This window comes from Ascaphus truei, chromosome 1 (assembly GCF_040206685.1).
Source record: "Ascaphus truei isolate aAscTru1 chromosome 1, aAscTru1.hap1, whole genome shotgun sequence".
NCBI lineage: Eukaryota > Metazoa > Chordata > Amphibia > Anura > Ascaphidae > Ascaphus > Ascaphus truei.
In genome coordinates, this window is record NC_134483.1 from 196,766,549 (window position 1) to 196,782,122 (window position 15,574).

Below are 15,574 nucleotides of genomic sequence, written 5' to 3' on the forward strand. Positions count from 1 at the left end.
ATTATGGACATTCTAAGTTTCACTCGACTGTCCAGCAATTCTGTTAGAGCTGGAGCAGGGGGCGTGGCTAAGGGAGGGGGCGTGTCCTTGCCTAGATCGGTGCTGTGTGTGTCAGTGATTCTCAACCAGAGCTCCGTGGAGCATTCCCAGGGGTTCTGCCTGGCCGTCCACACTCACTGCAGCCCCTGGCTCTCCTCCTCCCCCTTCCCTCCCTCCTCTCCTAGGAGCGCGCTGACTCAAGCCTCCTGCTGCCTGAGGTATGGGATGGGAGAGCTTGATCTGTGAGATACATGGGGGGGGGGGGAATGGGCTGCTTCTTCTGTAAACGTTTGCCAGACAGTGTGTGTGTGTGTGTGTGTGACATGTGTGTGAGAGGGAGAGGAGAGAGAAGGAAGGAAGAGGAGAGAGAAGGGACGAGAGGAGAGAGAAGGGAGGAGAGGAGAGAGAAGGAAGGAGAGGAGAAAGGGGAGAGGACAGAGGAGGGAGGGGGATAGAAGGAGGGAGAGAGGAGAGAGAAGGAGGGAGATGAGAGAGAAGGGAGATGAGAGAGGGGGAGAGAGAGAGAGATCGATCCGTGGGGGGTGATGTGAGATACAGGGGGGGTGATGTTTAAACCAAAATCATTACAAAATATATACACATTCTTTATTCAAAAGTATGAGTTAGTTATTATTTATTACCCCTACTGCTTTACCCGTCTATTTTGTGATTTACCCCTGTCTAACATGTGTCATCCAGATAGGGGTTCCCCAAAATTTTACGAAACACTTAAAGGGTTCCTCCAAACAAAAAAGGTTGTGAATCACTGGTGTGTGTGATGTGAGATGTGCGGGGGAGATGTGCCAGAGGGGGGGGGGGGAGAGATGTGTCAGCTAGCGGGGGGAGATGTGCCATATAGCAGGGGGAGATGTACCAGCAGGGGGGGAGATGTGCCAGCTAGCAGGGGGAGATGTACCAGCATTGACGGGGACGACATGTGCCAGCAGCGGGGAGATTTATCAACGGGGGGGAGCGCACCGGGAAAATGTGCCACCAGCGAGGGGAGATGTACCAACGAGGGGGGGGGTGGGGCGGGTTTTGATGTGCCAGCAGCGAGGGGACATGCAACAGCAGCGCGCGGAGATGTGCCGCCAGTGGGGGGGGGGGGGGGGGAGGGTGGCGGGGCCATGTTCCGACAGCGGGAGGAGACACACATACATATAGACAGACAGACACACACAGACAGAGAAAAATCTCACCCCGCACTACAGCCAGCAGCAGGGGGGGGGGGGGAGACGGACACGTATTCAATATTAAATTCCCTGGGCGAAGCCGAGCACAAAAGCTAGTATATAGATATATATATATATAGATATATATACTAACACACACAATATATATATATATATATATACATATATACACACACACGCATATATATATATATATATATATATATATATATGAAGCGCTCCATTCTATTGCAGTCAACTGGGCTTCTCCTGTATGGGCACTGTTTGATGCTATCAAATACTGTAGTGCCTGTTTACGACTAATAAAATTGGCTATACTCCCTGTCACTATCGGAGATAATGTTACATGAATCACTGGTGTTTATTGCCTTCTTTATGTACAATAAACTGCAATTTAATTTGCTAAAAAGGTGTAGAAAATAAAAGAAATACTTTAAATTTGGTAAAAAATGAGAAGAACTGTTGTGCGTCAAAAATAAAATTTTTTAGGGCCCTTAAATTTGTGTGATCATGTGATATGTTTTATCCAATTAGAAAGCAGTTCTTTACCTTTTGAGGTATGAATTGTAGCGTATTATTTTCAGGTATATACAATGCCACAAACTCTTCAAATGTGCAAGCAATTTTGTTTTCCTCGTCTTTTAAAGGTGCACAGCCTTTTAGGACCAACATGAACCAATGGCAGTTGAATGGTGACTGGATGGTGAAATGGTGACTGCCATTTTTTTGTTTCAAGAATAAGTATTTTTTAATAATTGTCTAACATGAGTTTGGGAACATATTGCTAAGAAACCTGAGGGTCTGATTTCCTCTACCCACTCCCTTTGTATAACATTGCTGTGGGCTGAACAGAAGTTTACACAGGCAAAGCCCGCTCTCCCCTCCATCCTTATCATTATTCATCCCTTAGCATGGGCAAAGAAACCTAGAGGCTGAGGAAACACATCATTGACATATCCCACCCCACCCCCATTCAGGACGGGGGAGAGGTTGTCAAACAGCCAAATGTTTGCGTTCAGTATGATTACATCTCGTTAAAGAATATAATTTGAATGTTACGTGGTTTTCAGAATATGGCGTTTTACAAACTAGCCGGGACTGAACCTTTAAAAGATCCCCACCCGCAGGCCACTCCTAAACTGTCTTAACTATTTCAAAGTGGGGGATAAGAGCCCTGTCTGTGGTATAACAATATGGCGGATAGAATGAGTTGAACAAGGTAGTCAAGCACACCAAAAATAGATAAATAAAAAAAGGTGATTTAATGACTAAAAAGAGTCATCATACCAGCAGCATCCAACGTTTCAGTGCAACATGCACATTCATCAGGGATTAATCAGTTGACACTTTATAATTCATGTCTGATAATATCACTGTCCTTACTTTCAATGGATAGCCAATAAACAGTGAGAATGACAGAAGCAGAGGATTGTGGGAGATAAATATATAGTGTCACTGATATTGAGTCAATGATTAAAGCTAAAATGGTAACTTAAGAAGAGGTTATATTTTTTTTGCAACTGGTCACTCTTAAATATGATGTGTTTAGCTCAATCTTGGTTTGGAGCAGATTTGCTCCTTTACATATTTAAATGCTTATAAAGAAATATCAAAGATTTGCGTAGCCAAATGTTCTGCGTCACCTTTATTAGATACTTATTGTACTGTATCTGGATTTACAACATTAAACTATAGGGTGCACTGGGCTGCAACAATGTGTGTTGCTTGTGAGTTTTACAGAAGTAAAGGCATGAAATGAATTGACCTGTTTACACATTTTACATTTTAAAAAAGAAAACCTAAAATTATACAATAAAAAGGTACCAAAGTGGATATTGTAAACTGTTAAATTATAAAGGCATTCTTTCCAAGGATCAAAATACTTCAATTTATAAAAGAAAAGGTATATAAGAAGGTAATAAAACATAAATTACATTTTAAAGTCTGTACATGATTTATTTTGTAAAAAACAACTAAAACAGGATTTTGTACAATACTGCTTCATTTCTGTTTAGAACTCAAACATTTATTTTGGACTAAAAAGATAGCTAAGAAAACCCATTTAGTGCGTGAGCAGATTCAATTGCAATGTGCTCCAATTCAACGCATAACAATATCTCACAATCTGCTAAGGCAAAAAGTGATACTGTATTTTTTTTTTATCGTAGTTTTCAAGTCTAGTTAAAAACTAAGCTAAAAAAAAAAAAAATTCTAAAACAGGCTTTTTGTTCTCTTCAACAAAAAGATATGCATGACAAGATCATTTTCTTTATAAGTTAGTGCATGGTACACCATTTTCTTCTTTTGGTTTCCTATTACCATGACCTGTTGTTTTTATAGAGATTAATTACACCTAGTGACACTTAATTAGAAATAGAGAAGGGGTCCCTCCCCTTTCCCAAAAAACAGAAGCACAGGTTATTCTTCTCATCTTGTTACATTTCAGTTTCCCCATATGCTGTACCCCATAGACCAGGCTGGTGTTCCTTATGGTTCAACACGATTCCTCTGTGAGATGCATACCAGAGGTATTCAAAATACTCCCAGGGCTATGATGTGAGTCAAATACCTTGTTTCCCTAAACAGTGACATGGGCACGTTTCACTAAATTTACAATCACAGTCTCGGTTACATATGATGTGCACTGCTACTTAGCCGACTGTTGCATAGCAACAGTACATTACATTTTCAAGTAGTGTACCTTCAACATTCTTATGAATTACAAATATCTGTAAAGAAGGGTATGCACTACTGCGGACAACGCCAAATGAAATCAATTCACTGTTAATGGCTCAAATATTAAATTCAACTTTGATTATAGGCACGATGTCATTCGGTTGTCCAGCTGCAGGTTAAGTTATCTGTATTCTATTCAAGTCTTGTAGAAGTCTTCCAAGTTAACACAATTAATTTTAAGCTTCTGACTGAATATCTGCTTCATCTAACCGAGGTGTTTCATTATCGCCTAGTAATTCCGTCTCTGGTACAGAGCCTTCTTCTTCTTGGACATGATTTTGTGATACATCTTCTGCCGTTATATGCACTTCATCGGTGCCATCTGCAAGCAGAGCGACTCTGTCTGCCATGGAATTATTTGATGGTGCTGTCGTGACATATCCTGTACTGGTGGAACCACTCCCGCTATGATGAGATCCAGGTTTTGGAATCATCTGTGGTGGCATTTGCTGAGGAGCCATTTGCATCGGTATTTGGACTGGATAAAAATAAGCTGCCATCTGTTGATAGCCATTGACGGGAATGTAAAGCTGTGGAGGAGGCACCATGGGTCTAATTTGTCCTTTCATTGGTATATACTGTGGTTGTGGAAATTGCTGGACTTTCTGCTTTGGTCCAACATACCTAGCATTGCTGACATTGCTAACTGGACTGGTGCTAAGAGAACTAGTCTGCGTGGTATTGCTTGCCCCAGAGGTTTGTGCAGAACTATTATAGTTAGACATATTTTCCCATGTTCTTAGTCTTGTGTGAATGTCCTTGAATCTAGGTCTTCTAGCTGGGAATTCATTCCAGCATTCGAGCATCATGGTGTATATCCATGCGGGGCAGTCATCTGGACATGGTAGCACCTGATGGTTCCTTACCATTTCAATGACATCCTGGTTGGAATAACCACAGTATGGCTGTAGGCCGTAGCTGAAAATTTCCCATGTCATTACTCCATAGGACCATATATCAGAATCAATAGAGCACTGGCCATACATGATTGCTTCTGGGGACATCCATCGTATAGGAAGAAGGGAATTTCCCACCAGTTTATAGTAGTCTGCCGAATATACATCTCGAAAGAGCCCAAGATCAGATATTTTAATGCTAAGCTTATCAAACACCAAAATATTTCTGGTGGCCAGATCTTTGTGAACAACGTGGTGACTTGAGAGGTACTCCATTCCTGCTGCTATTTGTGTCACAATGTGAAGAAAATCAGCTGGCTCCAAAGTGGACTTTACAGTCTTATCATCATCTGTGCTGCCCACATCAGAATGGGGAGATCTCATGACCAGAAACTCGTGGAGGTCACTAAGTGAAGAGTAGTTAAATATCATGCTCATGGGCTGCTCTTTGGTTACTGTACCAAGAAGGCAAACAACATTTGGGTGTTGAAGCCTTGACCTCATCATGGCTTCATGCTTGAATTCTTCCCGAAGTGCCACTTCTACTTTGTCTTTTAGGGTCTTGATAGCAACAGTTTGTGTCTGTTCCCCTGGTGCAACCCCAAAGAGATGTCCCTTGTACACTTTTCCAAAACGATCTTCTCCTAGCTCTTCCATGAACCTCACAGTGGACAGGTTTATCTCTTTTACTTTGGTCTAAAATAAAAATAGACAATAATGTAACGTACATACACAAATTATTGCACAGTGAAATATTTGAGACATAAACAGATACTTTTTTGGATCATAGATGTAAACATGATGATTGGTCACAGATACAATATATATGTGTGGCATGCTTATCTGTAAACGGTGATTCCGTTTACTGAACACTTAGAATACTAGTTACGGATGCAAATGATGAAGCAGAAAAGATGCTATGCATTATTTAATCCTCCACTTTACCTTGTAAAAATGCAACCTTGGATGTAGGATGTGAACTTTTCAACACCAAAAGTTCCGTCTCCTTTGAGAAAGCTTAATAAATCCCCCAACAACCGACTATTGCAGTGCTTGAGATGTTGATTTTGAGTAGTGCTCAACCTTCCCTATAATTTACAGTAAGAGCCAACAGAACAGCCCTTCCTAAAATTAATGGTTTCTAAGTAGTGGTCATTTTTCAAGTGTACTAAGACTTGTTTTCCTGAGATTCCTTCCTTTTAAACACAGAAAAGGTTTAGTGTGTTAGAATTGTGAAATCCTCCTCTTAATGGTTGTTATCGTTTATGAATCCATGCAACAGGCAACATTATTATTAAATGATATATAGGAATACCGGTTGTTTGTGCTGGTTCATAAGTGGCATTTCCATGTCCTGGCTTGGCGAGGCCATGAGCTGCCGACGCTGGGGTGTCCCTTCCGATGCCTTCTGTTTGTTTCTGCACATACAGACTAAGAAGAAGAGGCAGGCGATGACCAAGGGGATTGCAATACTGGGGACCAATATGTAGAGGATTTCCATCTTTGTGTTCTCACGGATACCTGTTAACAATGAAATATGCGTTACTGTCAAGTCTCATACGTTATAGCTTTTCTTTACCTAAGTAAGTTTTACGATGGTAAAGATGGTAAGAAGACGATGGTTAGCAAACTAGTTAGAAAGTGAGGGTGGATGGAAAATATTCAGATACTCGAAATTGCACATGTAAATTAGCGGAGGTGATTTCATGCGTTATGTTGGTTTTCCAGACAGTTCTTTATACTAAAGGGGTCCCCCAAAAAATAAAAGGTCCTATTCAACCGAGTAACACATGCAATGATAAATGACAATTATAAAACCAGCTCTTGGCCTGCTCATAAATGCTGCTGTTACACCCAATGGTGAATGAATACAGTATTTTTTATTTCAATGTTAAAACCTGTATGAAAGAAAGATAACAACTAACCAAATTGAAAATACACAACCAAATAATGTTTTAGAAGGCGATGCCTTCAACTTTCAACAAGCAAAGAGGGGTGGGTAGCCGTGTTGGTCCTTTCTTCCATGTAGTAACAAAGGAGGGAGAGGGAGTAGGGGGTAAGATACCCTTTATTGGACCAACAAGTAGTGGAACGGTTTTGAAACTCTTAGGCCGTGTCCCCACTGCTCGTGGCTGTGCACGCTATGGCGTGCGTGGTCGCAAACAAGATACGGCCCTCTATTGGGCCGTCCCCAGTCACTCCCTGTGCGCTCCTGCAGAAAGCACGATGCGCGACCACCTTTCCAAAAAGGCAAGATTTTTGTCTTTTGGCCACGGCGTGACAGTGGTTCAGCCAATGAGGGCGAACCAGCCACGTCACATCGTGGCCACGCCTCCGCGGGGGCTGTAGCCTAGATCTTGTCTTTGCTCCCCTGCTCTTCTCTGACTTACAAAACGCGTGTCCCATCGCGACCCCTAGACCACAGCAGAAACTGGTGCACGCGCAGCCGGGCGCTCCGACACGCGTGTGCGCGCAGTGCCTGGGGACGTATCCTTAGGGTCCTTTCAACAAGAAAGTCTTTACAAGCAGTGTTGTTATGTATGAGCTTTTCGCACCCTCTGTGGTCTCAGATGGCACATATTGATAAGAAATAAAACGTTTTTACATGGCCTTTTAGGCCAATGGATTTGAGGAAGTTATGAGTTAAATACTTTTTACTTTTAAAAGTGCAACACATTTTTAGAAAAATGTAAAAAGACAAACTGATATGTTTGCTGTCTGTATGTTTTACCTAGTAAACCTAAACTCTCGTTAGTTCATTCGTGAGGGTTAGAGCAGGTACAAATGAACCGAAACATGTGTGCAAAATCAAGTAGACGTATATACTTTCATAAGGATATTCATGGGAGAATACGTATCAAGAACGAATACGTATCAAGAACAAAGTGGGGCAATACTGGGGCACAAAAATGTGCACCATCTGTTTAAAAGAAATAAATCCCACTGGAATCAATACGACTTTATGCTTTGATATATCTGGTGCAGTTTGTTTTGCCCCAGAATTGCACCATTTTTAATACATACGGTCTATGTATCAATGTAGAGAAAGTGTGTTTAGATGCATTGCTCTGTTTTCTGGAGCAGAGCGGTGGCATGTGTAAGAACAGGTTCTTATCAGATGATGCAGTATGTTATTCTTAGGCCCCTTTCAATATGGAGGATTGGGGGGGGGGGGGGCAAAGAAAAGGCAAAAAGGATGGTGCATCAAGATGCATGCACCATGCAACGCCTCCCCTGTAGTGTGAAATTGCCCTGGCTTTGCTCCAAAATAGTTTTGATACATAGCATTAATGTCTACATCAGTGATCTTCCATCGAGGTTCCACGGGCACCCCTCAAGGGTTCCATGGCCAACAGAGGGGGAGAGCTCCCCAGCAATGGCAGCCGGCAGCTCCCCAGTTCTCCATGTTGCTGCAGGTCGGCAGTCAATGCAATCCTCTACCCCCTTTTGTCCGCGCCGGAAGTTGGGTCCAACCTCCGCCCAACCGGTGGAAGGAGTTGCTGAGTCCACGGACCGATGCAGGTCTGGAGCAGTACTGGAGACCTCCTCACCCCAAGGTAAGATGTGTGTAGATGAGAGGTGGAGGAGCGAGGGGAAGGAAGAAAGGGGAGACTGTAAAGTAAGGGGGGGGGGGAGGAAAGGAAGATTGTAAGGGGAAGAGAGAAAACGGGGAGTGTAAGAGGGGAAGAGAGAGATGGGGGAGTGTAAGGGAAGAAGAGAAAGACAGGGGGAACACAGGGTTGGGGTTCCCAAGAATTTCACAATATAATTCTAGGGTTCCTTAACAAAAAAAAAGTTGAAAACTACTCGTCTACCTTCTGAAAGATATATACATAGATATGTGTATCCTGATACATACGGCAAGCAGGCACTTCACACAGCTCCACGCGCACGTTTTTGTTCAGTGTAAAACACCAGGGAGCTTCCATCTGGCCCCCAGGGTTTCGGCAGTATGCATGCCCTCCGCTGATCTCTGGATAGTCCATGCTGAAAAGCTGGTGACTGTGTGGAAACTGGCTGTTCCATGGCTGACACTGGTGACCGGACTGGGTCACACTGACGGAACCTCGATAATCGGACCCAGTTCCATTGTAACACTGTTGATCTGAGGAAAGAAATTTGTCAAAGACAAACATTACAGAGTGTAATGAAAACGCAATTAGTTTTGCAAGGTCTTGGTAGAATTTAACAGGATTGTCCACAACAGTGAATAGAGACTCAGGGTGTAAAGTTTGGCAATTGGGGTAAAATGATTTTTCTCTTAACCCATTTTTTATGATCTATGAGTCATTTTATAGTATAGTTATGTCAAGTCTTCAGTGAGGTTTGCAATAGCACAATGGACAGTGGAAAGAGGAACCTGGGGGTGGGGCCAAAGAGCGGAGGAAAAGCATGGAGCAGAGAGAGGTGAGGCTGTGTCCTGTCTCCTACCTGTGTCCTGTGTGCATTTGTTCTGTTTTGTCCTGGTGTGTGTGTGTGTGTGTGTGTGTGTGTGTGTGTGTGTGTGTGTGTGTGTGTGTGTGTGTGTGTGTGTGTTTGTGTGTTTTCTATAGCTTTCCTGTGGGAGTGAAAATGACAGGGAGGGGGGTGAGAGGATGAAGGGGGTGAGAGAGGATGAAGGGAGTGGGGTTGAGAGAGAATGAAGGAAGGGGGGGGTGAGAGGATGAAGGGAGAAGGGATGAGAGAGGATGGACAGAGGGGGGGTTGAGAGAGGATGAAGGAAGGCGGTGAGAGGATGAAGGAGGGGTGAGAGGACGAAGGGAGGGGGGATGGGAGGGGAGTGAGGATGAAGGGAGGGGGGATGAGAGAGGAAGAAGGGAGGGGGGTGAGAGGATGAAGGGAGGGAGGGAGGTGAGGATGGGGGGTGAGAGGACGAAGGGGGGGTTAGAGAGGATGAAGAGAGGGGGGATGAAGGGGGGGTGAGAGAGGATGAAGGGAGGGGGTGGGAGGGAGATAGGATAAGGGGAGAGAGAGGATGAGGAGGGGTGCCACAATCTTGGAATTTGTGGGAGGAGCAGTAAGATCAGTATTGCTCGCCATGTACAGTATGACTGCAGGTCAGTTATTTATAAATGATCTGACCATTACGTCATTGGTTCTAAATTTCACTCAAAGCATGCACCAATTCGCAACAATTTGCACTATGTCATATTCTAGTTCCTAAAAAAATCCTCGGAAGGGCGCTCCCTCCCAAGACCCCTCCCCAGACTTTTTACGAAATAGAATATAAATTGGTGCAAATTGGTGAATACTTGGGAGTGAAATTTAGAAACAATGACGTAACATACAGGTCATTTGTAAATAACATTCTTCCCCACCAACGATTCTCGCGCGTGTCGCACCTTTCACCATTGTGTCCAGTATTTTTGTACAAACCACCTGGCAACCCCAAGCCCCATTGACTTCAATGGGACTTCTGTGTCAGACCGCATGGATTGGCGATCTTGCACCTTAGAGATATACCCCAGTCTTTGAAACATCACAATTGTCTTATTAAACCAGTGTGACATGTGAAGGGGGTTTCTTGAGTGTTCTTTTATCTGAATTAATTTGCTCATAGCTCTGGATTCTGTAGAAATTCTGCACATTTTGCACAAATGCCATGGCATTTACACACACGCTAAACAAGTGAACTAACTACAGAAATAGTAGTTCTTTTAAGAACATTTACAAATAGCATAGAGATATGTATGTGTCCTTTGCTATAATATAATAAATAATTTCATGCAAATTGAGTGAAAAGTCAAAAAATGTTTAGGTGGGCTGCATGACAATGACAGGAGCTTCTGTGAGAGGGAATCTCTTACAATATTAAATCGTAAACAGGTCTCATGATACTTGTTGCCTATACCAATACACAGCGTTAGCACCGAGGGGCAGATTATCCAAGCTCCTGCGTTAAATCAGGGCAAATAATGTGGTTATCTAACATATGAACGGACATTATTTGCGGTGAGATTAATGTTGTATCCAGTAAACTAATTACATGCAAAAATAACAGCAGTACTAAAGCAGATTAGCATAGGCGTGTTGCCATGGTCATGTTATTACCCCCAGCTAGACACTGCAATAGAGCGGAGGAAAAGGAAAGAACACCTAGAAATAATGCTATGTTATAAGTCATACTGTACCTAAACCTGGCGTTACTCTCATCCGGACACTGAAATGTGGCCTTTGCCTATTGCCTTTGTCCTGTTTCAATGTCTGGGAGTAATGCCAAGTTAAGTATGACTTAAATAACGTAATGTAATGTTGTTTCCCTTTAATGACTCGTTTGCATATCATTTTCACTAATGTCCGTTATTTCCGTTAAACGCTGTGATTTTTAACGTGACGTTACTTTCTTTAACGATTGCTGCGTTACCATCAACTTGATGTTAACTAAGGTTACTAACGGACCTTATTGGAGTGATGGGCCGAAGCATTTCGCAGCTGGAAACACGACTGCGACATCTTCCCCGTCTTTAAATGACTCTCAAATGGAGATTTATTTTCAGAGAGAGACATTTAACAGCCACGCGCACAAAGATAGATATACAAAGTGGTGACATGAAAGCTTACATCTGTTCAGTCTCTCCACTGGGATTCCGATTCTCATGCAGTTGGCAGCCTCGGGGCTTTCAGGCAGAGGCAGCTCCTCGCAGTTTGGGAGATGGAGCTGCATTAGGATGAGGGGGTTGGACCGAGCAATGTTGTACTCCTGCCTGCAGAGGTCATTTTCCAGCACTTCACACTCGTCTCTACACAGCTCCCTGGGCTTTGGGGTGCGAGAGCGTTCGTCACAAAGCGGGAACACAAAGTGGCAAAAGGATGGGATGGCAAACTGAGAGCACTGGTCAGAGAGATGGGTAGAGGTGCCAATCATGGTAAATGCAGCTGAAAAGAAAACCCAAGTTATTATATGGCATCTTATCTACCCCCGAGACTTACGAGCGTATCATTATGACACTACCAGTGTACATTTTTAAAGAGTAACCAAGACTGCAGAGCGCTGGTTCTAGTTTCTAACAGGACATTTCCCTTAATGGGGGCAGTAACAGAAACTTACATCTCTACCCAAAGTCATGACAACCGCAATGTATTTGTCTTAACTCTGTGCCCAGGACGTACTTGAAAACGAGAGGTAACTCTCAATGTATTACTTCCTGGCAAAATATTTTATAAATAAATAATGTATTTGATTTGTTGTTGTTGATCAAGAAACGACCGCGACTTTGGCTGAATCTTTATGTTTTCTATTATAAGTTTCACCTTTCACATAAAACCAGCATAGAAAAATAAAACCATATTCTTGTTTGTGTTAACAAGGTAACCAGAGGACAACATCATTAAAACAACAACCCTCTCTTGCGCTATTTAATACAAACATGTTTTGATGGCAAAGCCAATTACCCAGGCTTTTATATGGGGTTTGCAGTGACTCTTTCAAAACAAACATACTTAACTCGGCCCTCATGAAAGCAATATTATCATTGTTGGTTTGCATTCTTTCCTTAGTTAGATATCAGCCCCTAGCTATCGCCTAACAAAGCAGCATGTATTTATTGGATGTGATATTTGTAGGCGCTTTACCTTCTGTACCAGGGTATTTTAATGTCGTAATTGTTTTGCGATTGTCTTCACACCCCATTGCAATGTGCTGCGCCATATGTTGGTGCATTATGAATAAATGATAATAATACAAATAATCATTGTGCTTTTTGAAGTGAAACTTCCTTAGTGGCACCTCATTCGTGATGGGGCAAAAATGGATTGTGGAGACAGAAATGAAACGGATGTGACGTCAGTGCTGGCAGTTGAGGCCGGGCTGTGTTCTGGCTCAGCCCGACCCCAACACTGACATCACACCCGCTCCACAAATCAGATGCGGCGGCGGCAGCGATAGCCGCCGGCGCCGCTCCTAATGGCCACCGCACCCCCCACACAGCAGCTGACATGCTCATAATGGCCGCCGTTCCCCGCCCGCTGCCGTGCCGCGCATGCGCGATGGCGCCAGTGACTCCTGGCTCCTCCTCGGGTAAAGTGGGAAGCGGGGGGGTTTGAGCGCGCCGCTTCCTACGCATACGGCGGGCCCGGTGCGGCCGCGTCTCAACCTTCCCCCACCCCTCTCCCCCAATTACCCCCTCTATTCCTCCCCCCACACCCCCCCACCGGCATCATGGTGTTCTTCCCCAGGGGGGGGGGCGTCACACTCACATGGGCCTCCTCGCCGTATGTGCCGTCCTCCCTGCCCTGATCCCCGGCACTGCGGGGCAACACAACCTGTGCCCATCCCTCCTCCTACCACACTGCTCTGCCGCCGTGCTCGCAGGTGCAGGGGGTGATCGGAGGTGCAGGGGGTGAGGGGAGGTGCAGGTGAGGAGGTGAAGGGGGGGTGATGTGAGGAGGTGAAGGGGGGTGATGTGAGGAGGTGAAGGGGGGGTGATGTAAGGAGGTGAAGGGGTGATGTGAGGAGGTGAAGGGGGGTGATGTGAGGAGGTGAAGGGGGGGTGATGTGAGGAGGTGAAGGGGGGTGATGTGAGATGCAGGGGGGGTGATGTGAGGTGCAGGGGGGGTGATGTGAGGTGGGGTGGGTGATGTGAGGTGGAGGGGGGTGATGTGAGGTGCAGGGAGATGATGTAAGGTGCAGGGGAGTGATGTGAGGTGCAAGGGGTTGATGCGAGGTGCAGGGGTTTGATGCGAGGTGCAGGGGGGTGATGTGAGGTGCAGGGAGATGATGTAAGGTGCAGGGGAGTGATGTGAGGTGCAAGGGGTTGATGCGAGGTGCAGGGGTTTGATGCGAGGTGCAGGGGGTGATGCGAGGTGCAGGGGGGTGATGCGAGGTGCAGGGGGGTGATGCGAGGTGCAGGGGGGTGATGCGAGGTGCAGGGGGGGATGCGAGGTGCAGGGGGGTGATGCGAGGTGCAGGGGGGTGATGCGAGGTGCAGGGGCATATGCGAGGTGCAGGGGCATATGCAAGGTGCAGGATGGCTGCGCATACATCACACACGCACACGCACACACACAGTCACACGCGCACACTACACAGTCACACGCGCACACACACATAGTCACACGCACACACACACAGTCACACGCGCACACTACACAGTCACACGCGCACACACACACAGTCACACGCACACACACACAGTCACACGCACACACACAGTCACACGCACGAGGAATTCACGCTTAGTGCAAATAGCTAATACAGGGGATGTGTGCCGAGCACGCACATTCTAAGTCCAAATTTATTTGCGTTTTGTCAAAGAAATTGTATTTTGATTTTTAATTAAAACATCACAAACACAATTTCTGTGACAAAAGTCAAAGAAGTTTCACTTACTATGCGCGTGCTCAGCACACACAGCTTTTTTTTTTATTGAAGTGAAACTTCCTTAGTGGCACCTCATTCGTGATGGGGCAAAAATGGATTGTGGAGACAGAAATGAAACGGATGTGACGTCAGTGCTGGCAGTTGAGGCCGGGCTGTGTTCTGGCTCAGCCCGACCCCAACACTGACATCACACCCGCTCCACAAATCAGATGCGGCGGCAGCGATAGCCGCCGGCGCCGCTCCTAATGGCCACCGCACCCCCCACACAGCCGCTGACATGCGGCGCCGCCGCCGGCCGCCGCTCCTAACGGCCGCCATACGTCCGCTGCAATGGCGCGCATGCGCACAACTAATGGCGACTACGGCCTTCTGCGCATGCGCAGAAGCGGCTGGCAGCGGCTCCGTTCCCCCAACACGTCCGCTGCCAGGCCGCGCATGCGCAGTAGTCATGGGGACGCTGGGGAAAGACGCATGCGGCTGCCAGCGGCGCCGTTCCCCCCACACGCCCCAGCACGGTAGTCATGGCGACACTCAAGACGCCACGGCTCTCATAGGGACACTGCAGCCCACACTGCTCCAGGCCCTGATCTCCTGCGGCCTCTCCTCTCCTCCCGGTGCATGCCCGTGACCCTGCAGGCCTCCCCTGGCTGCTGCCTGTGGGATGAGCCGCTGCGGGTCAGTCTCAGGCCTGAGCTCCGGGCTGGAGGTGACTGGTGAGGGCGGGGAGACCTTCACCTCCCTGGGCCGGTACCGGGGCGGGTAGCTGGAGCTGAGCCTCTCCCCGTCCCTGCAGGGCGGCAGCTTCTGTGGGGTAGAGCCCGAGGGGCTCCTGTGGTCCCTGCAGCCGTGGACTCCCTTCAGGAGGCTGCTCCGGAGGGATGTGCAGACTAGCCGTCCGGCCACCTGCTGGTCACGGCCGCCTAGGAGAGGAGCTTCATGCGGGAGGGGGTGACACGGAGCCCGGTGCGGGAGGGAAGGGTCCGGAGCAGCCTCTTCCTGCCGCCCGGTGAGTGCGTGCCTAGACTGGGGAGATGGGGTGTATCATTAGGGGAAGGGCAGGGGGTATTGGTGTGGCTATATCATTTGGGGTGGGGGACAGGGGTTATTCGGGTGTATCATTAGGGGGAGGGCAGGCGGTATTGGGGTGGGAATCATGGAGCTGTATTGGGGGTGAATAGGTTAGGGGGATATGTGAGGTGCAGGGGGGCTGCGCATACGTCACACGGTCACACGCACGCACACGGTCACGCACACACGCACATGGTCACGCACACACGCACATGGTCACGCACAGTCACACAGTCACACGCACACACACACACACACAGTCACACAGTCAGTCGCGCACACAGTCAGTCGCGCACACAGTTAGTCGCGCACACAGTCCATCG

General features: G+C 46.5%; 1 protein-coding gene across 1 annotated transcript in view; it reads right to left on the bottom strand.

Annotated features, from left to right (window-relative positions):
* Nucleotides 1-2,862: 2,862 nt before the first annotated feature.
* ROR2 (receptor tyrosine kinase like orphan receptor 2) overlaps nucleotides 2,863-15,574 on the bottom strand; it is a 77,912-nt gene continuing 65,200 nt past the window's right edge. The window contains exons 5-8 of the mRNA XM_075600054.1: nucleotides 11,426-11,740; nucleotides 8,724-8,969; nucleotides 6,180-6,385; nucleotides 2,863-5,560 (exon numbers count right to left, since the gene is read on the bottom strand). Of these exons, the coding sequence (XP_075456169.1) occupies nucleotides 4,145-5,560; nucleotides 6,180-6,385; nucleotides 8,724-8,969; nucleotides 11,426-11,740 (2,183 nt within the window). The 3' untranslated portion in view covers nucleotides 2,863-4,144. The remainder of the gene's footprint in view (nucleotides 5,561-6,179; nucleotides 6,386-8,723; nucleotides 8,970-11,425; nucleotides 11,741-15,574) is intronic.